The 26,075-nt window shown below is 33.7% G+C and overlaps 2 protein-coding genes across 10 annotated transcripts; one reads left to right on the forward strand and one right to left on the reverse strand.

The window, feature by feature from the left end:
* The first annotated feature begins 274 nt into the window (after positions 1 to 274).
* LOC123715540 (repetitive organellar protein-like) lies at positions 275 to 15,513 on the forward strand. 5 transcript variants are annotated; one of them, XM_045670591.1, is made up of 20 exons: positions 275 to 396; positions 739 to 854; positions 1,452 to 1,532; positions 1,603 to 1,698; positions 1,872 to 1,970; positions 2,341 to 2,397; positions 2,661 to 2,760; positions 4,552 to 4,655; positions 5,101 to 5,272; positions 5,932 to 6,080; positions 8,072 to 8,202; positions 8,575 to 8,725; positions 8,875 to 9,057; positions 12,171 to 12,286; positions 13,100 to 13,347; positions 13,601 to 13,725; positions 13,855 to 13,976; positions 14,048 to 14,159; positions 14,418 to 14,657; positions 14,740 to 15,513. In XM_045670591.1, the coding sequence occupies exons 1-20, from the start codon at positions 342 to 344 to the stop codon at positions 15,451 to 15,453; spliced, it is 3,171 nt and encodes a 1,056-aa protein (XP_045526547.1). In that variant the 5' UTR covers positions 275 to 341; the 3' UTR covers positions 15,454 to 15,513. The 5 variants fall into 5 exon arrangements, with proteins under 5 accessions (XP_045526547.1, XP_045526548.1, XP_045526549.1 ...); XM_045670592.1 differs by having other exon boundaries at positions 739 to 803; XM_045670593.1 differs by lacking the exon at positions 1,603 to 1,698.
* Positions 15,504 to 25,567, reverse strand: LOC123715542 (rho-associated protein kinase 1-like). Of its 5 annotated transcripts, none has more exons than XM_045670597.1 (19): positions 25,482 to 25,567; positions 23,860 to 23,945; positions 23,380 to 23,439; positions 22,832 to 22,958; positions 22,359 to 22,468; positions 21,547 to 21,721; positions 21,097 to 21,245; positions 20,886 to 21,007; positions 20,467 to 20,626; positions 20,045 to 20,227; positions 19,561 to 19,676; positions 19,244 to 19,352; positions 18,862 to 19,012; positions 18,462 to 18,601; positions 17,850 to 17,965; positions 16,787 to 16,904; positions 16,056 to 16,262; positions 15,650 to 15,890; positions 15,504 to 15,566 (listed from the first exon to the last, which is right to left on the reverse strand). In XM_045670597.1, exons 1-19 carry the CDS (start codon positions 25,492 to 25,494, stop codon positions 15,550 to 15,552), a joined length of 2,400 nt encoding a protein of 799 aa, XP_045526553.1. In that variant the 5' UTR covers positions 25,495 to 25,567; the 3' UTR covers positions 15,504 to 15,549. The 5 variants fall into 5 exon arrangements, with proteins under 5 accessions (XP_045526553.1, XP_045526554.1, XP_045526555.1 ...); XM_045670598.1 differs by lacking the exon at positions 25,482 to 25,567 and adding an exon at positions 24,916 to 24,999 and having other exon boundaries at positions 19,256 to 19,352; XM_045670599.1 differs by lacking the exon at positions 25,482 to 25,567 and adding an exon at positions 24,916 to 24,999 and having other exon boundaries at positions 16,056 to 16,247.
* Between the last annotated feature and the right edge of the window lie 508 nt (positions 25,568 to 26,075).

The following is a 26,075-nucleotide window of genomic DNA, read 5'->3' on the forward strand; positions in this document are numbered from 1 at the left end:
CTGCATGTCGAGAAGAGACACATCGTCGATATTAGTGCCAAAAGCTGATGATGGTTTGCGAGAATGATTATATTATGAAGAAAATTGCGCTTGAAGAATGCATTTCATATTTTTATGTTTCTTGTTGATTAATTAATGTAATAACCCAACACAAACTAAACAAATTAATTAGAATTTTATAAAGCGTATTAAAATACAAGACCTTCTTCTTCGAAAACCCATTTGACATGGGTCAAAGTCGTGCAAAGTTGGAACCTTTGACTTTGCTTTTTGACAAGTTTTATAAATAATGTTGTGATATTAGCCCTTATTTTGTAAATTTCTGTTATTTTGAAATATTTATGAAATTATGTTTTGATAAAAATTCTGCTATGTCTGGAGACCTCCGCGTAAAAGGTTTGCTATACGTATATATGTGTGTATTCTTTATATGTTGTACCAACAAATGCAAAAGCAATTTCGAACAATTATAGCGACTTTAAATATCTGCCCACTTTATTTACTTGGCCTGGTTCCTGTATTGTACTAGTCCCCCCCCCCCAGAAATCGATGTGTGTATGTATAATGCCCATATCACTGAACCAATATTAATAAAACCTTTTTAAAAATAAAACGGCTCAATTGTGGCAAAATTTGTGGAATACATTACGAAATTAAGTACCTCCACGTTTTTAAAAGCCTAAATACTCAAATACAATTCAACCCGATGAGGTCCTTTGATAAAAATTACATTTTCAGATGTATCAGGCAATCAACAAAAGTCTCGAATACCACAAAGAGTTGTTACTTCGGGTGCTCCCAGGGTACGACAGCGCTACCCTTACAAACCTAGAGATAACGTCACTGAAACAATGGTTATCTTTTTATATTATAGGTCGTATTAAGACGTCTTAGTAAAAGATAAACGTCTTTGTAAACAGAGCCTAATAGTAACGCTCGAATCTCGACACGGTGTTCATTAGAAAATTATATATATATTGCGAAATTAATAGTTACACATACGGTGAAAGAAAAGTCGTGAGGGCGGATGTCTCCCCTAGATTCAGAGCGGAGAGTTTTCGCAAACTGACATACGCTCTGTAATTGTATGTAAAATGTTTGACGTTTTTGAAACAGAGGAACCGTCCCTCCCAGACCCAATGGTTAGGCGTGCGTGTTAGGAAGGCTGTTCAGCTATATTAAAAGAAACATGTTCAGAAACAAATACACTAATTTGATGCCAATACCATTAATGTAATTCTCATTAACATCTTCCATTATAAAGGGACGATGTGTTCGTGTGGCAAAGTCGACAATTGTTCTCCTTCTTTGACTTAAAACCCATTTAGCACACCTTAGTGTTTATTTTTTTTCTATTTATTCTAATAACCCACATTGTGTAAGAACCTACTGTGAGTTTTAACCAAATAAATGAAAACCATATTTATTCAGTGATATATTGGCTTCAACAGAAAAACAAAGTAGAATCCGCTCCTTCGCCTGCGCTACCTCCGCGTCTTTCTGTGAAAAATACCAGACCAAGGTCATGTGAGGTAATGTTTTAATTACATAATTTGTACTAATTATTTAATACATAAGTAAACTACATATTCGTATTTTCAGACTCAGCCAAGGTCGGCCAACAAGAAAGAGGATCAAACACTCCAAATGGATCCCGCTCTACGACCACAACGGGAAAGATTACCGCTGTCCCAAAAGGTTTTTTTCATTTAGAACTGAATTAGTTATGAATTTGATAATTAGTCTATTTATTTTCCACGCATAGCTACATACCAATTACACGAATACTAATTAAATATTTTATTCCATTCATAATGAAAAAATTAGTTACGACCTTAGAGCCATCTGTGACAATAGAAACATCTTTTCAGAAAGTTTTAATAACATCGCCGAAGAGGAATACTAATGACAGGATGAAAGAAGTAACAGCCAACAGAAGTTTAAGGCCGATCATTACAGTTCCAAAACAAGTAAATACATTTTCACGACCATAGTAATATTAAGAACTGGATTTAATCCGACTGCAATTTTAGCCTAGGTGGTGTAGACATAAGTGTTGTCAAATGCATTTTAAGGTCGTCAGGAATCCGGCATTTAGACGTTTCGTTTTTCTTTGTACACATTCTAACTCTTTATGAAACTTTAATTACTCTCTAGTATTTAATTCGATAAGATTGTTAGTAATCAATTTGTAACACTAAAAAAAATTAACCTAAAATGTTAATGCTGATATTTTTAGCTAAATAAAACCATTCTTCCAAGGCATAGTACATTTTACTAGTCTACCGTATCGCGGGTTCATGAGGCTGAAAGATTGTTGATCTATAATTACATTTTCAGAAAACACAATCAAGAATACCATATACAAACAGAACATCCACAATATTACCAGATCAAGTAAGAATTCATATAATATCATTACTGTAACGACTGTAACTTTGTCTGTTTTACGAACGCGGATGTTGATCGAACGGATATGATCGCGAATTTATTACAGAATTTACATAATTATGTATTATCTTGTAAAAAGTTAAGTATTTTAATAGCTTTTTATCGGTATATGTATAGAATCACCGACCTCTTGCACTCGCAGCAGTAGTTTCATTTAACATCAGATGATAAAGATATAATTGAACGATTTTTTCATAAATACATCTTAGGAGACGATAAAAAGATGTGAAGAACTCGAAGCGAACGACGACTTCGAAGAAAGTTTTGATGTAGACGGTTCAAATGAAAATTTTAGTTATAATGATGAAGGTATTACATAAATTTATTTTTATATTGGTAATTGATATCCTTTTTGATTTAATTCAATATTAAATTCGGGTGACGCATTGTCTACAATCATTCTAATATATGTTGAAAAAAGTCATATTTAACAAGTCTGGCCATAAATACTGTTACATAAAAACCTTTGTTTTTATCAACTTTTTAATTATTTTGAATATGGAACATGTTTATTATTTTAAAACTTTAAATAGAGCAGTGTTGGCATAGTGCGTGCGACTCTCATCCCTGGGGTAATAGGTTCGATCTCCGGCTTTGCACCAATAGATTTTCTTTCTTTGTGCGCATTTAACATTCGCTCGAACGGTGAAGGGAAACATCGTGAGGAAACCGGCTAGACCCAAAAAGTCGACTGCGTGTATCAGGCACAGAAGGCTGACCACCTACTTGCCTATTCGTTTTTCAAATGATCATGAAACAGGTACAGAAATCTGAGGCCCAGACCTAAAAAGGTTGTAGCGCCAGTATATTTTAAAACTTCTTTTGATTTTGCGCCATTTCACATATTTTTCGTGTTCATTACCAAATTACAATATGGAATGGGGTTTTAAAGAAAATAGGACTGCAGAACTGCATTGCAAAAAGTGTGTACGGAGCCGTCGGTCATATTCCAGAGACTTCAAAAGCTTGGTATCAGCCGTATGTCCGTACATCGTACTATCAACAGATACAACAACACTTCGTCTGTCGAAGACCATAAAACATCTGGACGGCTGCGTGCTGTTAGAACTGCAAAGGATGTTATGCTTTTAAAGCCAGAATTTGGACGAATTCTGGCTTTAATTCATAATTATCTTTACTTGGTCATAAATTTGCGATGTTTATGGATCTAGTGCCGTGTCTGTGAGAGTAGCACAAATTTGGATTAACCGTTTACAATCCGGAAATTTTAATGTCAAAGATGCAACGTGCTGCTCAGGTCTCCCTATTACGGATAAAATTGATGTCATTTTTGAAAAAGTGGATCAAGATCGGCATATCAGTAGTTACGACGTAGCTGAAGAACTGGGAATTGACCACAAAACAGTTTTGGCGCATTTGAAAAAAAATTAAACCGAACCATTTTTGGATAACTGGTGATGAAAAGTGGATCATGTAGGACAAGAACGCGAAAGAGGTCGTGGTCAATGACCGGTCAGGCTTCACAGACTGTGGCGTAACCCGGGTCAAGTCGTAACAAGGTGATGCTGTGTGTGTGGTGGGATTGGAAGGGCATTATTAATTATGAGCTGTTACCACCAGACAGGACCATCGATTCTGAACTCTACTGCAAACAACTGATGAGATTAAAGCAAGAAGTTGAGAGAAAGTGGCGGAATTAATCAACAGAACGGGTGTGGTTTTTCATCATGATAACGCTAGACCTCACACAATTTAGCCACTCAGCTAAAATTAAGAGAGCTTGGTTGGGACATGTTAATGCATCCGCCGTATAGTCCCGACCTTGCACCTTCAGATTTCTACCTGTTTCGGTCTGTTCAGAATTTTTTAGGCAGTGCCAGGTTAACATCACGAGAGGACTGCCAAACGCAATTGTCGCCGTAGTTTGATCACAAGCCCCAAAATTTCTATAGAAATGGGATCATGTACCCTACCTACGAGATGGAAAAAAGTTATCAAACAAAATGGTACCTACATACTTTAGTTAAGTGTCAATAAACTATATAAAAAAAATATGAGTTTTCTTAAAAAATGCTAAGAAACTTTTTCTCCAACTTATTATTACAGTATAGTAAAACAAAACAATGCCGTATGTTTTAGAGTCCCTAACAACTAAAAGTGAAAAATTAGTAAAACTGAAAATGAACTGGCAAGAAAAGATTGTTCAGTTTGAGAAGATGAAAAGTGAGCTGAATGACCGTCAGGTAATAATAATTCATCATTATGATTTAGTAGCTATACTTATGATCTACAGAATGTTTGCTAATCATTACACCAATTAATTAAGCAAAAGCATAATACGGATTTGTATTAATATATAATATTAATAATAAGTGTTGGCCTAGTGGCTTCAGCAGCTCTCATCCCTGAGGTCGTAAGTTCGGTCCCCTGCTGTGCCCCAATGGACTTTCTGTCTATGAGCGCATTCATTAATTCATTCATTTGTTAACATTCGCTCGAACGGTGAAGAAAAACGTGAGAAAACTGAGTTGCGTTAGACCCAAAAAGTTGACGGCGTGTGTCCGGCATAGGAGGCCGATCAACTTGCCTATTAGATAGACAATTGATCATGAAACAGACAATAATCTGAGGCCCAGACCTATAAAGGTGTGATTTATTGTATTTTTAATAAACATATCTCTCGTGTAGAATGACATACTTCAAGTATATGCATCAATGCGAGTAACGTATCAAGAACTGTCGAAATTGGGTCAAAAAGCAATTCTTCCCACCACAGAAGACCTTAAAGTTATGAATGTTGCTAAAATGACTCCCGCGCAGTTGCTTCAGCTATGTGAAGAGACCAGGCGACAGAAAGATGGCAAGTTTATCTTATATCACCTATATTAAATAAGATTTAGGGGATCTTTATAAATTTCTAGGACTTTCTATGGTTGGTTGTAAAACAAATTATGCAGTTTATTATATTTCTTTATAGATATGAAAGTATACTCTTTTTTATCAACTCAACACGTTTGATTAGACCAATATAAAATATGACATACATATATGATGATTGTATTTCTATTATTTCTTCCATTTTCACATAAAATTTGTAAAATTTCGAGGTTTTAACAATTTGCTATTTGGATGAGTTTAAATATAGAAATTATTAGAAAATTTTTAAAATATAAAATAAGTTTAAAATACAACGAATCACGACCATATCTTATGTACCTACCTATATTTTACAGCCAATGTTTTTTTATTTGATGAACGCAGTAGGCGCTTACAATTTATTAAGGAGATCTATTTGTAATAACGAATAAAACCGAAGACAATAGCTAGTATTTTATTTCAAACCTTATTCAGGGTGGCCAAAAAGTCGTAGATCAAACGCAACTAGGGGTTAGATGGGGTCATCAGCTGCAAAATTAAACTCGACCCCTACAGAATTAATTTTTTTATATATTACGTTTTCATAAGAAAATTCACTTTTTTACTATGTATTTAATAATAACTTAGGTCTGTTTATTTCAGACAACCAAGTGATTATAAAGGATTCCTTGACGATTGATATGACCAAACTGAACAATATTCCCGCAAAACTAGTCGAAACCTCTGAATTAATTTTAACACAACAGCGAGAATTCACTAAATGGTTCCAAAATGTTATAAGTCAAGAGAAGGTGTGTTTTATTTTATTTATTTATAAGTCCTAAAACAAAGTGTACGCTTAAAATATGCAAGAAAATGTGTAATATATACATTAATTACATTATAACATAAAATTTGAAACTATCAAGGAAAAAATTTAATACAAGCAAACACCAAAAAAAGTTAAACTAAATATAAACTTGAACCGCATTAAAAGCGTAATACACAAATTACTTTAAGTAGGAAGATTGTTGCAAAATATATCAATACAATTTTCATTAATTAAGTTGTAAGAGCGAGATAGCCTATTCACTGGACCATAAAAGTTAGCAGATAAGCGAGCGATAGGTACGTATAAAGTACTTTTGTAACTCTGGGATTACAAAGAAAAGAAAATTTAGCTAAAAGGTCAGCATGAGTATTAAGTTCAATAAATAAGGTCAATGAAGTCGCATCGGAGTTTTACGGTGTCTAACTTGAAATAGCATAAACGAGCCATGAATATTTGCAATAGACTACGCAAGAGAAGACGATTTCAAAACACAATATTCACAATGACTTTTTTTTTGTATGAGGTGAAAATGCGCTTGCGCAGGCCCGCGCCAAGGATATCGAGCTTGACGCGGGGACTGTGGGGCTGGGTCTACACTCAAATCCCTCTGCTATTCAGAGGGGTAGCGAGACCCGACCCACTAAAAACACCTCAGCCCTTCACACGCCCTTAAGTTGGGCCCTCGGGGTTCGCCAGCCCAAGGGGGTCCCTTGGGTAGAATGGGCTTAAATCCGACACACAGAGCTCATTCAGGATTTGCGATTCCGAGCCACTCGAGGTCGAGACCCCAGCCTTGAACCACCGATCAGTCTACAGTCATCCCCAGACCTCTCCCTCAATCGCTCAGCAACCTCCTTCTGCAGCATTACATGCTCACAGAAGGAGCCCATTGCATTCCTGACTTCCTAGTATAGCTAGTATAATACCGTGAGGTCCGTCCCTATGACCGATACCAGGTCATATTCAAAATGACTGTCGTAACGCTGTTCATATCAACAAAATATTTATAAACTTATCTTACAAACGCGAAATGTCACTACAACTTTACCTTACTAAATTTGAATTGTATTAAAAACACAACATATATACCTTTTCTTATACATTCCACCAACTGAGTGTCCTTTTAATCCATGGCATTTGTTTACAGTGTTTAAGTAGTATTGTCTTTTGTTAACACAGCTTTTACACATTAAGAAAAACACTTTTTGAACGGATCGAAGCTATGTATTATTATTAAAAACTTATAGTTATTTACATAACGTTTTCCGACGTTTCGCGTGCTTTACAGCGTGCGTGGTCACGGTGACTGAAGACAAAAGGTGTTGAATGTCAAAAGTATCACAGCTGCAGGGAAAGTTTTGTTATCTGTATTTATTGCCCCGAAGTTGATATCGACCAAAAGATCATCTTTTGTCTTCAGTCACCGTGAACACGGACGCTGAAAAGCACCCGAAACGTCGGAAAAAAATTAAAATTATGTAAATAACTATAAGTTTTTAATAATAATACATAGCTTCAATCCGTTCAAAAAGCGTTTTTCTTAGTGTTTAAGTATTTGGAGTTTTTTATAAAATCTTCACAATAACTTATCCTTAGATTGTTTTAGCAATTATGAATATAAGTCCTTATATTTTAAATAAGTCGGCATGACTCGCAAGCCGTCTGGCAGTGAGAAAGTCCTAAGGCGGCTAAGTGAGCCTCCTGCCCTATGATCAGCACTTTCTATATATATCTTCTTCTTGCTGTTCTTCTTCTATTACAATAGGTCAGGAGTCAATCTCCGAAATCACTCCTTATTAATTGGCAATTGCCAATCTAAACAGTTATTTTGATACATTATATATCAAATATACAAAACATATGTATCATATCGCTATCGTTAATTTTATTATATGATTTAATTGTTCGATATGTCCCTTTTACATCTTATATTCTAGTAGGATTCATTAAAATCTAATTATTTTACCCCAGGAATGCAGCATAAGAGCCTTATCGAAGAAAATTAATGAATTTAACGCTGAAAATGAAATGCTCAATGGTTTATTACATACAAGTCAAAATGAATTTCTCAAAGAGATTAATGATAATATGGACTTTTTGAGGTAATCTTTTATTTAATTAATGTAATTTATTATATCTTTGAAATAACTTTATATTGGCCATTACATACGATATAGTTAACGGCTAATTATATACATCTGTGTCTGTGTCGCCATTTGTTGCTAAAAGGCACGCAATAACTATGTTCTATGACACATTCAAATATTTCCTTATCAATGACTGCACCGTTTATACGTTTTGCGTTTATTACATAAGGCATTTATTTTTTAGGTTCAATAACAGCAATTTATAATATAAGAAGTAAGAATTTTAAATAAAGACAATTTTGTCTCGTCTAGGTGCAAATGTTTAATACAAGTATGTTGCTTTTGAGCCTGGCTTATAAATCTATATAAAGAAACTAATCTTTACAGGAAATGTGTGAATGAAGCGATTGGCAATCAGTTACGGAATGAAAAGTTAACTTACGAAGTTTCCGAACTAAATTCCAAAATCTTAGATCTTCGCAAACAACTAACAAACGCAGAACAACAAAAATCGTTTAATAATAAACATAAAATTGAGGTAATGTCATAATATTTAAATTCCAATTTTATCCAGCCCGTAGACACTGATCTACTTATTTCATAAGAACGTGGCCAAGCCCTCTTGGTCCAGCCTGCCTTGAGCACATTATTATATTTTAATTTATACATAAAATTAACTATTATTAGGAACTTGAGAAAGACTTAAAAGAACAAAAAATGAAATGTAAGTCACTACGGGACAGAGCATTCCGAGCTGACGGTCAAGTTAAAATGGAAGCGGAGCGTTCAGCTAATTTAGAAGCAGCGTTGAACCAATCACGGGTCCATACTCGCACCTTGGAAAGAACTATACTGCAATTGAAAGAACAGGTTTGTAAAATATAGTTTGGCTATCCTCAGCTTCTGGCCTTGAGTTTATCAAAATAGCTTAAACAATCGATACCAGAGCTATTGTTAACACGGTGTGTTTCAAAGAACAGAAAAATATATATTTGTCCACATCTTTCGCACCGGATCGGTAGGAATGTGTTGTTTTAGTAATAGTGTATAATTCAATATGAATCGTTATGTATGCGTTTGTCGTCTTTAAGTACTCGGTTGTCTGTATCAAAAGAATACATGGGTCATAAACAGAACATTTATAAAATGTGTGCGTTGTCTCGTAATTAACTAAAACAATGAAAGCCTTCCATATCAATTATTATATTATATATCAATTATTTACTATTAGTACATATGACTGACATGCATGGCAATACTTACATTCGTATTATTACGTTTAACAATATTAAAATAAAAACACCCTTTTGGTACCTTTCCGTGGATCGTTTCCAGGTTTCGAAATTCATGAACAAAATTAAATTATAGTCACTTAAAATTATAAATACATCTCCTATGGTATCTGTCATTCATATAATCAAAATATTGTTTTCCACTGTTACATAATATTTAAAGTAAATTCCTTCGAATTATGATACATAAACAAGTTGTACATATTGTTACGAGCTAGGGGATCGGATAGAAAATGCCGTAAATTAATTCAAGGGTTTATTTCTTGATAAATCAATGAGGAATTAATGGGCACAAATTAATTGCAGAGATGCATTAATAACACAGTCACTAATTACTTCACTTATGCACACTTCACACTGTACTTTATCACTTGTATTCACTTTATTCGCACTTTATCGCTTCGGTGTTTCTCTCTTGTTATCGCATTCCAAACTAAAGGTGACTAGTCGCGTTTCGGCTCGCTTATATATCCCTGGGAATAATTCTAAACAATATTCGAGAACTTTCTAGGCGGGCTTGCTACTGAGTAGCGATTGCACAATTCTAGAACGTCCGCACTCTTTGTCTCTTTCGCACGTTACTCCGTCCTTGTCTTACGGCGTTCTAGAGTGCTCAGTCTAGTTTCGAGAAAGTTCTGATCTTCTCTCTCCCTCTCTCTCGTATCATTTCGTCCTTGTCTCACACCTAGAAAGTTTGGTTTAGAATATTCCTTCATCAATGGGGTATACCTAGGCCTGAAAACGCCTGAAAACGGGTCTCCTGAAAACTGCACCACTCGACTACACATGTTCTGAAACCGACTGAAAAAAGGTTTCAGCTTCCTGAAAACTAGGCTAACATTATGAAAATTACAATTTTCTAACATGTGATTGACCCTCTCCTGAAACGGTCAGAAATCATATTACAGCCTGTATTGTAATTTGATGCTGAAAAGTCGATAACTGGAATGCAACCTTAGAATATTTAATTTAACTAGCTTTATTTCAACTTGTCAGTTCAAGTATAGCTTAGTACATGAGGTGTATGCAAGAGCTCTGTCAATAAAAATAGAAATCTCGCTTATTAGTAATTATTTTACTTTAATGTCAAAGATGGTTGCGACTTTTCTGTGACGTCGATAGTACGGTAAGAGTTTTATTGAAATATATAATTGGCGTCCATTTATAAAAACAAGGTTCGTTCGTTCGTGGACTAACTTTTCTGTAGTCAGTTACTGATGATCTGTGCCTACCTTAAATTGAAATATAAACTTTATTAACTTGAGTTTTTTTTAATTGAGATATAATCTTTATTATCTTGAGATATAAACTTTATTAAATTGTGATATATACTTTATAAAACCAATTTTTAGAATTAGTCCGAACTTAACAGAATTACATACATTAATTGATGGCCCAACAACGCAGTACCGAAACAAATCTATGTTCTTGTTAATTGTAAACTTTATAAGCCAAGAATTAAAGGATGTCAACAGTGTAAATGTTACTACATTGAGTAAGGTTATGGCAAAGGTGCTCCTTATGGAGTAGGTGGTTGCATCAATGAGCTATGTAACAATTCGGTCCAATGGGTAAATATCGGATATATATATACCCGGATTATGATTCTCTTATGTCATGTATAAAAGAAAATTATAAAGGTATAGAGATTTACGAAATAGAAGATCCAAAAATAAAATGAATACTTATAAAGGGACATTTAAGATTCACCAACTTTCTCGGAATCGAAACGAACCAAATATTTTACTTGTAAGGAGGCTTAGTTTTGTATCTTGCATGCAAACTGCATTTGTTGCACAGACAGTCCACATGTCGAAATTGGTCAGATAAAGGTTCCATTCGATGATACGCGATCACATAGTCACGCGAGTTTAGCTGACGTAAGAAATATATCTCCGAAAAGAGTAAACACAGCCAATGCTTCTACAGTTACTTATAGATCAACTCTGGTTACACCTAAAGAAGAAACAGTTTCTCAGGATCCCCCTTCACTTCCCTATAAGAGATCGAGGTTCCTATCAGACTCTGATGATTCATATGTAATTATTCCTCCACAACGTGTTCAGCCATTACGCACAGACGGCAGCGATGAAGACGACTTGATTATACAAACTTAGCAGTCTAAAATAACATTTTTCAATCACTTCTTTGACAGCGAAGATGACGAACCTATATTCTAGCGTACTTACAACAAGCATACTATAAGCGACGACGTTTGTAACTAGAGTATAGTTTCGTTATCTTTTGTTTTTATGATCGTTTATTTTATTCATTTATTAGGAGCTGTGCTCACTTTGATTGAAAGTAATATTTTATTAAGAGTCGACCGAAAAGAAATCTCTTCTGTGGACATAAAATAATATGTTTTTTAAACTAGAGGGCTTATTTTTTATGACATTTTTAATATGAAGTAGTATAATAGAACCAGATTGTTTGATTCTAAGAAAGCCATAATTTTTTAGTTAAGTTTTATTTCCCCAAAATACACATTTCATCATTTCTGTGGACAGTTAATAATTAAAATATCTAGCTATCAGGACAAATTAAGGCTTAGATCTATGATACTGTTTTTGCCATTATTATTATATATGTTTTCTTTATTTAAACAAAAAGACTTAATTTATTTTTATGACCCTATATATTAATTACTATTGCTTACCGGGAATTAAATCCAGAAATCACTTTTCACAGAACGAAAGGTTACAAAGCGACTTTGACACTGAATTAAATAAATTAAATGAATCCATTCAAGAAAACAGCGTACATTTAGAAGAAATTGCCGATGCTCGTGAAAAACTTCAAGCCGAGTAAGTATATCTGTAATTTCAATTAAAGAGTGCATATTGACTTAGTGTTAATATATTGTATCAATATGTTTATAGAGAACTTTTTTCTCATCAACAAAATGATGTTATTTTTTGTGTGAGTTATTTATGTCGTCTTTAGACGAGAAAGGTGATCGAAAAATCTTAGGGTCAGATTCAGAATTGGTACTGGGCCGAATTATGTCGTCGGTATGTCAAAATAAAGTAAAAGCAGTGGTGGCCTAGTGGCTTCAGCGTGCGACTCCCATCCTTGAGGTCCTAGGTTCGATCACCGGTTGTGCACCAAAGGACTTTATTTCTATATGCTCATTTAATATTCGCTCGAACGAAGAAAGAAAATATCGTAAGGAAACCGGCTTGCCTTAGACTCTTAAAGTCGGCGGCGTGTGTCAGGCACACACACAAATGATTATGAAACAGAACAGATGAAAATCTGAGGCCACTGATTTATTTAATTTTTATGTCAACATAGAATACGTTTCTGACATACAATGGTCATATTTCATGCTAGTACCAGAAATCTACGATATTTGTCATTTACCAATCCGTCTTAGACCAGTTTGATGGAATATTAGTCCGTTGTAGTATAAATCCCAGCTAGAAATAATTCATGAATATATCAATAAACGCATGTTTAATTATACCGGTCTAATTTCCGAGTATTTTAATGTTTAGTATTTGACCTCCTTCATATCTTGATAACGCGCAAAGTTTAACGCGCAATACTATAAGCTGTAGAAGATAAGCGGCACAATAATTGATAAATTAAAACTAACCAAAAAATTTAATTGCTAGAAAAGAAGATTTGGAAAAACGACTAGATATTTTATCCATTCATTACAATGAATCTATTAGTAAATTAAAACATGAACTTAGCACGAAAGTTACACAATTAATAGAGACTGAAAAAAATAATATAATAGAGGTCGAAGAAAAAAAGAAGTTACAAGGAACAGTAGAAGTTCAGTGTACAAAACTTTTAGAAGCTGAATTACAACACAAGGAATTGACGAAAAGGATAGAAGAATATGAAGAAGAGATAAGTAAGCGAATCATTATGAACCCTCTGACGTTTCTTATTGAGGTCTATATAGGAATCTGATACGCATCTCCACATACATCAGGTTTAGAAGAAAACATCAATTACCCTAATATTCATTATAGGACCCTTACAATATACCTACCCATGTTTTTAGTTAGTAATTTACTAAATTAAAAAACTCAAATAATTAGGATCTGATACAGTTTAATATATATTGTATAATGTAAAAGATACTACTAAGTACTTATCAACAGATAAATCTCGTGAACGAGAAAGTAAATTGGAAGCTGCAGGAGAAGAACTGGATAGAGTTAAAACAGAAATGGAGCAGTACAAACAACGATTATTGGAAAAAGTGGATGTTATGAAAGAAATAGAAGTGAGTTTAGTTTTGTTCACTTTCTGAATACGTTATCATATTTTTAAGTCTTAGAAATGAATGTAACATATTATAAATATTTTGAAATAATTTGTTCATATTATTTGTATACTTACTGTTTGTTCGCAGATGAAATTTAAAGAGTCTCGAGGATATGAAGTCAAACTCAAAAATGATTTAAAAACAAAAAATGATTACATCACCGCTTTAGAAAGAAAACAAATGAATTTAGAAGAAAAACTAAGGGAGAGGTACAACACATTATTGTAATTTCTTAATTGGTTGTTCAATTATTAACTCATTATTCGTAACTTGTTGTTAGTGAATCTGAAATGGAGTCCTACAAAAAGCAATTGACGATGCTTAAAAATCATATAATGGAATTGCAAGAATGTTTTGGTGACGTTGAAAATATAAGTGATTTGCGAGATATGGTGAGTTATTATCATTATATTGTATTTGCATTTATTCTGACTTTGCTCTGAACTGGGTTTCGTCGCCAGTGAAAGAATAATCGTTGAGTAACAGTTATATATATTTATATAGGAAAACTATTACATACCTTGTAGCCTCTTTAAAGTATTTATTACAATTTGTGACATTACGTCGAATTGTTTTGTTCTAAAATACACCAACGAAAAAGGATAAGAATTGTTTATAAATTACAACTGATTAAATTTTATTATTTTAAGTTAAACGAACAAAAGCATAAAATGGAAATTATTACTCGCGAGAATCATGAACTCGCGCAGACATTGCAAAAAAGGAAAATAGATCTAGAACTACTGATGGAAAAGGATGTCAGTCACGAACATGAGATTAAGCAAAGAGATGATATTATTAAAGTTCTTTCGCAAAAGGAAGAAGAGCAGGCTAACATCATAAAGCTATTAAGAAATAATTTCGAACATAGATCTAAAATTGATTCCGACGTAACGTATTTTTTTAGTTGTCTCATGTTACAAATTTATTACTTAAAATTGGCGTAATTATATTATACTATATTTGTTACAGTTAAGCAGACAAATTACAGAAAAAAATGAAGAAATTGATGTTCTTATTAATAACTTGGAAACGAGGAAAGGTCAAATATCGCAACTGGAAAAGATTATTCTAACATTAGAAGATCAAATGCGTAAAGCTAGCCAGCAAAAGCGTAAAGATAACGAAAAAATTGAACTGCTCGAAAGAAAGTTTGAGGAATATAAAACTTATATAGAAACCAAAAAAAATGCTCCAAGCAAAAATCTAGATAGCTTGTTTGAAATACTCGAAGATGAGTTGGGAAATTCATTTGAACAACAGTTCAAACTTAACGAGCCACATAAAAATAAGAGAACTAAGCATAACATTACGAATGATCCCTCGACGATTCCAATATGTCGGGCAAAACATCAATTGATTTTGAATGAACCCAAAGAAGCGCACACTACTATTTTAGTGGGTGATTTTCATCGTGAGAATTTGCCAAAGAAAGACATCCAGGTGAAAAAGGACTTGAACCGAAAGAAGGCTAACGTGGAAACATTTCAATGGGCTGCAGATTGCAATGGAAATACTTTGAATATCCCACCATGTTCAAGAGAGGAAGCTTTTACAACCAATAAGGAATCTGCTACGGAAAAACATGAGAAATACATAACTCGAAATCTCCAATTACTTGTACCGGATAATTATAGAGATGATAGAAAATATAAACAGCTAAAATTGACAAGTCACCGAATCTAGTTTGTTATGTTAATGTTATGTGATGTTTGATTACTAAAATAAAAGTCAAGTTTGTTTTAATTTAATTTATTTTCACAAACATTTGTTTCACAGATCCTAAAACTGGCTGGAATCTGAAACATAAGTATTAATTGATTATAGTTACTATTTAGATTTAGATCGGAATAAAACGTTTAAACGCTTTATATGAACTAACTTTTACTATTAAACACACTATGTGGTTGCGAGGAACCAGTGCTGTGTCGGGCCCTCAATATTTCACGCTCGAGTACCGCTCTTCGTCGTTCTAGTTGCGTTCTCACACGGCCTTCCCTCTCGAGCTGCAAACTTTGCGCCAGAACTGCGCTCTCCAAATGAATAACTCTGGCACGCTCGGCTCGCAAAGCTGACCACGTATCCGCCGCGTACGAAGACATAGATGTCAACGACCGTGATACCTTTAATAATATGTCACTATGACACATGATTCTTTGTATTCTACACTAAAATACACTTCTTCCTAGCGAAATAATAATTGTTTAAAATAAGACTTGACAGTACATCGAATACTGTTTAACTGATACTTCGGAATGTGTTCACCGTAATTTATGTCATGAACATACTTCAGGGAATATAGAGGCATCAGATTCAGGTGGATCAGGGCGGCCTTCTAGGATAGCTTGTAAGTCCCTCCGAGCCCGCGTCATTTTCGCAAAGAGGTCGGCAGCTCGCTCATGCCTCTCCAACATGAGGGCACGAGATGCCGCGGCTGATACCAGGGCGGATCTTTCGCGTTTTAACGTTTCCACTTGTATCTGCATGTCTAGCAACTTAAAATAATATTTTGTATTTATAAAATAGGTAAGTCATTGATGACCTTAGGTATTGATTATGATTAAATTAACACATAACTAATTTATTTATTTATTTATAAGTTCTAAATAATAAGACATCACAAGTTTTACACACATACACATCAATTATATTATTAGAACATAAGCAAGGGAGCAATGGAAAAAATTAAACAATCACAAAATAAAAAAAATAATAACTAAAAAAGTAATAGTACGTGAACTAAAAAAATAAAGAATAACTAAACCTTAAACCTCATTAAGAGCATGATAAACAAAGTTACGGTAAGTTGGAAGACTATACAAATTTTTTCATCAATTTTCAATCAAGTTGTAATACCTATAACGATTTTGTTTAAAAACTAAACACCCAGTAGGCATATTTATAATAATATCACCCCTTTGTTTATTATAAAGAGGATTAAATTACTCTAGGAGGAGAATACTTTGACACGAGATATTTAAACTTGACAAAAAAATAAGTTTAAACAAATTCTGAGTACCTCTGTCTGTAAATCTTGATAAGTTATATCCTTGGAATAACAATCGTAGTTTCGCAGCTTTTTTATCTCCAAACGCATTGTAGCTAGCTGATTCTCATATTCAGTCATACTTTGTTCCCTAATAATAAAAAATAATAAATGAGTGGTGCCAGTGACATCTTATTCCATTCATAATGGGGATTAGCTAAAATTACTTTTGTACAACTTAATATTCACTATTTACTAGGGAATGCAATCCCGACTCCAGATCGTGAATTCGAGATCCCGCGGGATTAGAAATATCAATCCGGCGGGATCCCGAAATCTTCGGGATCTCGTATAGTATAAAAAAATAATTCACGTGACTGAATACGATGAAAACTGCATGTTTGTGATAGTGAGGTTAATTAAAATAAAATATGATTTGAAAGAAAACAAAAGCCTTTATCCTTTAATATTACTAACTAAACAACTAACAATTTTAATTACATGAACATAATCAAAACAAAAGTAGGTATAGCTCAAGGAGATTAAAATTGGTGATTTTGAAAGTAACTTCTAAAAAAAGAGTATCTTCTAAAGTGTCTCAAGAGTGCTATCTGCTAACCGGCATCTAATGTCCATTGCAATGTATCCTATGCAACGTGCAATGTCGCGTGAAGCGTCCCAAGCGGATGTGTGTAGAATCGCTGACCATTGCAGCCCAATCCCGTCAATCGCGAACGGGATCTCGTCATATTATACTTCGGGATTGATCCCGAAAAATACACGGGATCTCGCGAGATCAGGATTGCATTCCCTACTATTTACCCTATACAGCTAACATGCTTAAAAAGGTAGTAATCCTAATCTATCCGGCCAGGTTTTCTTAGTTCATATTGACATGACAGGCAGGCTGAGTCGCATACAGGCACAAGTAGCATTCCTTTTTAATAGTTATCAGTTTACACATATACCTTGGGTTCCAAGGGATAATTTTCATCGCTTTAACGATAAGGCAACCCATTTATGTTTAATACCGACAACGTGTTTTTATTATGTTATGCGCATTCAAGATTTAGTTAAGTTAAGAATAGTTACGGACATGATTTTTTCATTTTCTAAATGGGTTTCAATCACTCGCTGCAGCGCCAATATTTTCTGTTCCCTGCTTAATAATTCAGTTGCCAACTTATCATCTTTATTGGCACCTTCTTCTTGCTGTAAGATATAAAAATTAATCGCCTTTTTTGTTTTGTTATGATTATTGTATGGTTACGATTTTATATATCAAAATAATATTCATATATCAAAAATCATATTTTAATATAACAGAAAACAAATTTTTGACATATTAAAAATGTACCATATTCAATTGAACCTGATACGGAATAATTACAGACGCCGTTGTTCATTAAAACGGTACAAATGAAATTACTGCAACATGAAAATCGTCATTGTCAAAATGTCTTAACATAACCAGCACCGATACTCGGTAAGTTTCAATACCGATAACGCGATGTTTTTGTACCCGAGTTTGTCTCAATGTAATATATTATCAGCTCATATCTTCAACCTTGGAATTACTCAATATCGGAAACAAGTTAGAGAGTAGGCCTACCGGCGTAGGAAGGCTGAAATTTTTTATATGAATTTTACAGTCCATCGAAAAAGCTACAGTAGCATTTCATATGACAACATCGGGTACCAAAATTACCGCAATCTTTGATAGAGAATTCAAAAAGCTCTCCTTATCAGCTCGGGCTTGCCGAAGGTCATCTTCGGCTCTTGATAAAGCTACACGTGTCACCTGAAGCTCCTTCCAAATCTCCGTTTCATTATCAGACGGTTCAGTTTCTTGGGAAAGTAAACATTTTATTAATTTAAAATATATTTAAATGTATGCACTACGTTACACAAGTATATTTGCATGTACATGGCGCTTATCACCTAAATAACTAACATATCGTAGAGTATAGGTATAATATAATCCCTTATCATTATTATTATTATCTCAGCACGTCTGACTGCAAATAGAAGTCTTTGATTCGAATCACAAATGGTAAAACATGAAACCCCATAATGACCTAAATGCACATAATATTCCAATGATTTACCCTTCGATGGTATGTATTCCAAAACACGCTTGCGTTCCAAATCAACAAGACGCATTGAGCGTTCACGAATCGATCGTAATTGTTCTTCCAACTCCTTTATCCGAGCCTCTAATTCTGTTACGTTTGATTGGGCTACCTTTCTTCCTTTTTCCTTTACAAAATTAAAGTCCGTTCATATCAACAAACATTGAGCCCGACATCTATCGACCGACCCCCGCGTCACTGGCGTTGGATGAGATTAGTTGTTTGGATAAACATAATTTTGTTTCCACGCTTAATGTTTGTCGGTATAAACAGATATTTAAACTTTATTATATCATTTTGAGTAATTTGTGTATTGTACTTCACGTCTATCTAAATACTTTGTATAACTTCATGGCACCTGCTCTGCTACCTTCGCCTGCAGCATCTCGTTGCGCGCCTTTTGATCCTGTTCTCGTAGTGCTGCCTCTTTCTCTGCGGTTTCGGCTTCTTCTCTCAACTCTTTCACCCTTGAAATAAAAATATCAATGGAAACCTAATATTTCAGTTAATTGCTCTTGATAATAGAACAGTGTAATTTTACAGAAAACTTATTTTTAACTAGATTATTATACTGTCTAAGTGTAATTGTATATAGTACATTTATTCGATTTCAGTTTTATTTACGGAACATTGTTATTTATTTACATTTTATAACAATATTATATAATATATTACCTTAGTTCTAAAGCATCGCGTTGTCGTGACAAAGCGTCAATAGTCATTTCTCCAGTCTTCGAAACCTCTATGAGCTTTCTGGATCTAGCATCATAGCTAGTTTCTCGGTGACGATACTGAAAATAAATGTATTTCCATATTTAACATTTCAAGCCATAATACATACTTTCATTTTTAATACATAAATTCCTAGCGATTTTGTTAAATTAATAAACAATTATTATTTAATATGAGACCATAGTTCATACCGCTATAACTTATGTTATACGTTACAGCTATTTCTGTCAAAGTGTCACTGCGCTATGATAAAAACATGCAGAACTGAATGAGAATTAAAGATTGTAATGATTTAGTTTTATAAGTAGGTTACACTTTAAATAAAATAAAATAAAAATGTTCCCTGTACAAACAATACGTAGAAAGATATTTACAATATGTGGCGGTTTCGAAACCGCGAACCATCGTATCCTTTCTAGGTACTTACAAGTTGTTCCAAGTCTTTGTGTTTCTTACGAGCAAGTTCCAGCTCTGCCCGGGTATCCTTCAGCTGCTTCTCAAGAGTCGCGACTCGGGCCCTCGCCACTCGCAGCATGCTTTCGGCAGCTGTCACGACGTCTTTCAAGGCCTCCCGTGCTGCTTGTTCCTTGGCCAATTCATCACATACCGCCTGTTAATTTACGTTTTTAATAGTAAACCATGTATATAATATAGTAGTAGTTTTAAACTTTAAACTAAATCCTTTTGATTAAACTTTGTAGTAAGTTTAACGTTGTTTTAAGAATATTTAAGGTTATGTGGGTATAATCGTGATGATTTAAATATAAATTAGGTAGGCTCGATTTTTGTTTAAATTCAGTTCATTAGTTTTTGAGATATGTATCCGTATACATAAACGTAAAAAGTTACCTGGTATTTTTCTGCACTGTCTACATTCTCGTCAGGTTTTTCGCCATCGGCTTGGTTTTCCTTTTTTGTGAATTCCTCGATTTTCATATGAAGCAAGCTGTTATCTTTTTGTAGGCGTTCGATTTTTTTCACAAAATTTTCTCTATCCAACCAAGGCACCCTGATAATCATATAAAAGTCAATAATTTCCGTATAAAGCGTGATCCTAATATCCTATTTATGTTTTTGATAATGTGTCTTGAAATGCATATGGCATGTGGCGTTGACAGCCTGACACACAGCGCAACGAATCGAGCGCCAAAATAATTTTATTAGACATAGGTCCAGCCCTGCTTAGATAATAAGGTAAGATGCGTCTGTCCTAGAAGATCATACGCTGGCCGCAGTGGAAAGTCTGTTCTTTTCACAAAGTTTCTTACTTTACTAATTCCATGGAGTATGTAATCTTCTCTTTCAAATTTTCAGCAGTACCAGCAACAAGTCGATGCAGTTGCTCTGTTTCGTTATCATAGTCACTGTTTTTGCTTTTCCATTCTAAATTCTGGAAAATAAAGTAATTGTCTCTTTGTCAAGTGTCTTTATTTGTCGTCGAATGTAGATAAAACAGTAATTCCTTTCTTATCAACTTACAGTGTGGTACGTGGCACGATCACAACGATGTTTGCAGCGGAGAATGTTAAGCAATTCAATCCGTCGAGCCATGATCTCAGCCCCCATGCTCAACACTTGTTCAGGTATGGGCCCAAGTTGTGCTTGTAACTGCTGCAGTACTTGTGTTCCTGGCATAAGTAATTCAAATTAATCTACATTAAGGTTCACGTACTACTCACTATTTTTTTTAATATTTATCCGCAAAATTTACCTTTAAAAAAAAAGACTAAAGAGAATTTACAGCTTAATTGTGGAATTACATTGCAGAATATTACAAAACTTTAATAGTGTACTCAACAAATATATTTTTTAGTTAATTAGTATTTATTTTAACGTGTGTTCAATTTACGACTAATAACGAGGATGAATTAACACATAAATAAAATATTACAGCATCAATAAAAAAACCTACAATAATGTTCATCTTACCTAAACAGCCATTCGATTTGAGTGGACTTTCACCATCACATCTCAACAGCAACAAGATATCATGAGCCGGCCACCCTGGTAGCGAAACTATTCTGATGTCAGTCAAAGATTCGTCGCAAACTCCGGCTCGAGATTCAAGCTCCCTCAACGCCGCCAGGTGCTCTAGGAACGAGTCCTGTAAAATACACACAAAGTAAGGCAATAGAATTGGTTTTCCTTGATTATTTTTTACTTTATAGAGCCTTGTGGGTCCAATTGTAGACCCAAATGTCAATTACGCATCCATTTAAATCCGGTGAATGTATTGGTACCGTGATACCGTAATCCGTGATTTAAACAAATGACCTTAAAGGTTTTAAGCATAAAATCAACACGGACCTGTCATTTACCATATAAATTTATTTAACGCCAATTAAATGCAATTTAAACTAATTTCTTAACCTAACAATAGAACAAAGACATACTACATAAATATTATATATACATAAACTCTATCATTATAGGAACATTCAATGACTTATTCATTCACATATCAATAATCGAGAATAAAAGGACATTTGAATTTTGTTTATCTAATTTATCGCATTATTACAGCACAACACAAATAAATTAATATCATAAGGGGCAAGTTGTTTTGGCGTTGGTAGGCGATATTTTTTTTTAATTTCATTTAAAATAGTTGAGTCATAAACATGATGTATGCCGGATTGGAAACCTAATGTTTTATATAATTTATAAATATAGTTTAAATTAAATAAATCAAGTAGTTTCAGTACTTTTGAAATTAAATGAAAAATCAAAAACATTCAAACCTGTTGATGTAATAGAGACTTCCGTAATTTCATGAACTCTCGTTTCTTAGTCGCTATAGCTCGAAGTGCTTTTGATAGTAAGCAATGGGGCATGGTAATAATATCTTTTTCTGACAACAAAAACATACTTGTTAATAAATTTATGCGACAGAATGGCGTATATCCTCATTGACTAAGTAGTCACACTTGGACTCTAAAGGATGGGGTGGATTTGATTTCCACAGGAATAATACTTGTTTCGGTATTGCAGGCTTTACTTTTAAAATTTCGTTAATGAATCAGAAGGACAAATAATACGTATACAACATGTAGAAAAATAGAACTATCTTCTATTTATAGAAAATAATATTTCTAACAAATACAAACTGAAAACTTACTGTATTTTTTAACAAAAACGTTGAAAAATAAAAGAAAAACGAAAAATGCCATTCACATAATGCCAAGTGCTATAAAAAACCACGATATAAACTGACCTGGTTCGTGGTTCATGCTATTTTGAAAACTCTCTATCATCGAATCTAGTTTTTCTGGCGCTGACATAAATTCTTTGCCATATATTGTATTTTTATCTTTTGTCGGCTCCATCGGCTTTTGGATTTGCTGTACGAAAACAAATTCGTTAACTAATTACCAAGCGCTCAAAGTTTATCACCAAACATAAATACATAATAAATTGTAATATTAATTCATTGCTAATCACTATTTATATTCTACGGTAAATAATAATGGGTGAGTCAAAAAATAGGCTGATGAATCCATGAATGGGAAGAGTAAAAATTCAAATTCACCGTTTTCAATAATCCCTACCTTTTACTCTATTTAACAGTTAATTAGAGGAAGATCGCGCTGAGGGTTCGGTCGAAGCGTAGATTATTAATTTAATTTAATTAAATTTGTAATCTATGTTATGATGTACAACCTCATAGTATTTATGAGTGATTAGTGGACCTCAAAAGGGTTGGTTGAAAATAGCGATATTTGAAGGCCTTCGATATGACGAAAAAACTGCCACAGCACTTACTTGTGGATTTAGGCTTCGGCATCTTCTCTCCTTTCCACTTTTATCAATCGAATTAGGACTCTAAATAATACAGATTATATTTACAATTTATTTCACGAACTTTGAACTGAACCTTCTCAGAATATCACTAAAATAAATCAAGTACAACTCCGTGAATTGAAAACGAGAATTCTCGCAATCCGAACGCAAAAGGATCGATCTTTTTGAATACCATCACTCTTTGGATATTAATAAAACATTCCATAGTGAACATTTTTAAAATGCTATGTCAGAGCAGTGTTTGTATTTGTCCCATCACATTAAATCGTGTCAAGTTCTGGCCAGTGTTTATGGTGCAACTTTTAACTACATATCTTAGGCATGAAGACCAACAAATAACAATAAGGCATAACTCGATTAATGATAAGATGATAGTAATAATAAGTGGCAAAAATGATCATATGAGTTTGTTGGTCAATTTATGCTTCTTCCAAAACTTACTGGGGTTCTAAGACTGCTGGGGCTGAAGGAGTGTGCTCTCTTGTTCAAAGGTCGTGGTGTGCATTTCCGCGCGGTTTTATCACCAACTGTATTATGATAACGAAAATAATTATTTTACTTAGCTCTCTCCAGCAATGACAGTCGTGGAAGTAATCCCTCGATTATCACGACTGCTTTAACTTATTCGAAACGTCGACAGACAAAAAACATAATGTAGCACTCGCAACGTAACAAAGATGGACGTAAGGACAATGATTGATATCCGATCCTTTGTAAAATATAACTCATAAAATCAAAAGGGTATTATTTTGTACTACTATTACATTTGCTTAGTGTTACCATGTAAGGCAGACGTTATATTATCTGGCTGAAACGATCAGACTTTAATCTCAATTGAGGCGATAAAAATAATCGCAATATTGCTTCATTAAATATTCCGTGGTACATACATACAAAAACAACTTGTGTTACTATACGTATCTAATATTACTTCGCATATTTTAATGGTGAGTGATATTGTTATCTATAGATTATGATTAGGCGATTTTATTTTTATACTATTTTACATAATAGCAATTATAATTGTAAATTTAAGTATTCAATAGCTATAGTAAAATAATTCAATTTAAATATGTAGTATAGAAGAAAACCAATCAGATTGTTTTTCAATATAAAAATAATTTACATTAGTAAGTTAAATTTTATTTAGTTTATTTCTTCACAGAAGTCACTAGGTGTAGGTTTCTGTCTGTTACTTTAACGGTGTACATAAATCACCGTTCTTAAGATTTGTTTTTTTCTTTTAATAAAGCAAGTTTCAGCCACATCCATGAATTTGAATTTACAAAATGAAAGATAGCAACTCGTACTTGAGGAAAATAGCATATGCGCGGTTAGATTATATCCTATATCCATCCACGATTATAAATAGAGTTAATTAACCTTTGGACCCCTAAAACGGGCACGTTGAACCGAGAGCCAATATTTTTACGTTTTCTTAGAAGAAGACTTGTGATCGCGGATATATAATATATAATTGTTATTTATACCACTTACCGTCGCTTCTATTCATCTTTATTTTAATTTTTGGCTTTTAACGAGATTTTTATTAAATTTTGAACTGTCAATGAAAGAAGCATTATGACAATATATGATACAAACGTATCAAGAAGGTTTCATAGCAGAAAATTTGTCAGATGTAGGCACGACATCGGTATTTTTTTAAAATACTTTCTAGATAATTCCCCCACTTTGTTGTCGTCGGAGGTATTAAATAACGTATGTATATGTACAACTTAAAATGTAAATGGTATTGGTTGGTATTTACCTATTTTTTTTAAGAAAAACACTTTTTGAACGGATTAAAGCTATGTATTATTATTAAAACTTATAGTTATTTACATAATTCTAAATTTATATTATAATAATACATAGCTTTAATCCGTTCAAAAAGTGTTTTTCTTAATGTGTAAAAGTTATTTTATCAAAAGACAATACTATTTTTTTACCAACTTTTTGTTTAACAGTTACAGCAAATTCCAGAAAGATGCCTCAACCTAATGTTGCACATTATTTCCTATAACTTTGTTACTTTTATTCCCATAGCTGGTACAGTTTTATACCTATCGTATCCATACACTGGACTGTCTGTCAGAATATGTATCTCCGTCTCTTCAGCTGCATTGCTACAAGGACAGGCAGCATTTTGTTTAACCCTGAACCTGTAAACACACGACACGATTGACCATGACCATGACCTGTCAACATCAGTTTTATTTGTTTAGCTATCGAAACGTACCTCGGTATTATAGTTGTGCCTATGCGTAAAATCGAATGAGAGTGATGGAACAGACACATTTCTACCCCTGAGAGAATTGGAGATAATTTTTTGGACCCAGGAGCTATGGCTGAGTGAAGAACTTATCTACGCTAATAAATAAATAATCCTGGACATCGCACATCGCATCGCCTCCAATGTCTACATCTATGTTATTGGATATTTTTTCATAGGTGCCTTCTGTACGTGATCAAAATTGTAGAATTTTGGGTTTCAATCACATAGAATAAAATCCATACACCCGGAGTGAAACCAAAAGGCTGTTTTTAATGATAGCTTTGATATAAATTGTGCTTCTATAACAAATAAACTGTAAAATAACTGGATCGATTTAAAAAAAATCACCAATATTTTGGATTTCACTATTAACGAAATCCAA

This window comes from Pieris brassicae, chromosome 10, assembly GCF_905147105.1.
Source record: "Pieris brassicae chromosome 10, ilPieBrab1.1, whole genome shotgun sequence".
Lineage (NCBI taxonomy): Eukaryota > Metazoa > Arthropoda > Insecta > Lepidoptera > Pieridae > Pieris > Pieris brassicae.

Bases quoted from the DNA above. Each gene is read 5' to 3' on its own strand.
- LOC123715542 (XM_045670596.1), bottom strand. The intron at 22,469-22,831 runs GTCAGTTTATAT...TTTTGTTGTCAG, and splicing joins TAGCATGAACCACGAACCAG to AAAAAGATATTATTACCATG. The intron at 20,228-20,466 runs GTAACTTTTTAC...GTAAATTAACAG, and splicing joins ACAGTGCAGAAAAATACCAG to GCGGTATGTGATGAATTGGC.
- LOC123715540 (XM_045670591.1), top strand. From the start codon at position 342: ATGAAATTATGTTTTGATAAAAATTCTGCTATGTCTGGAGACCTCCGC. The intron at 397-738 runs GTTTGCTATACG...TTACATTTTCAG, and splicing joins TGGAGACCTCCGCGTAAAAG to ATGTATCAGGCAATCAACAA. The intron at 2,398-2,660 runs GTAAGAATTCAT...AATACATCTTAG, and splicing joins CCACAATATTACCAGATCAA to GAGACGATAAAAAGATGTGA.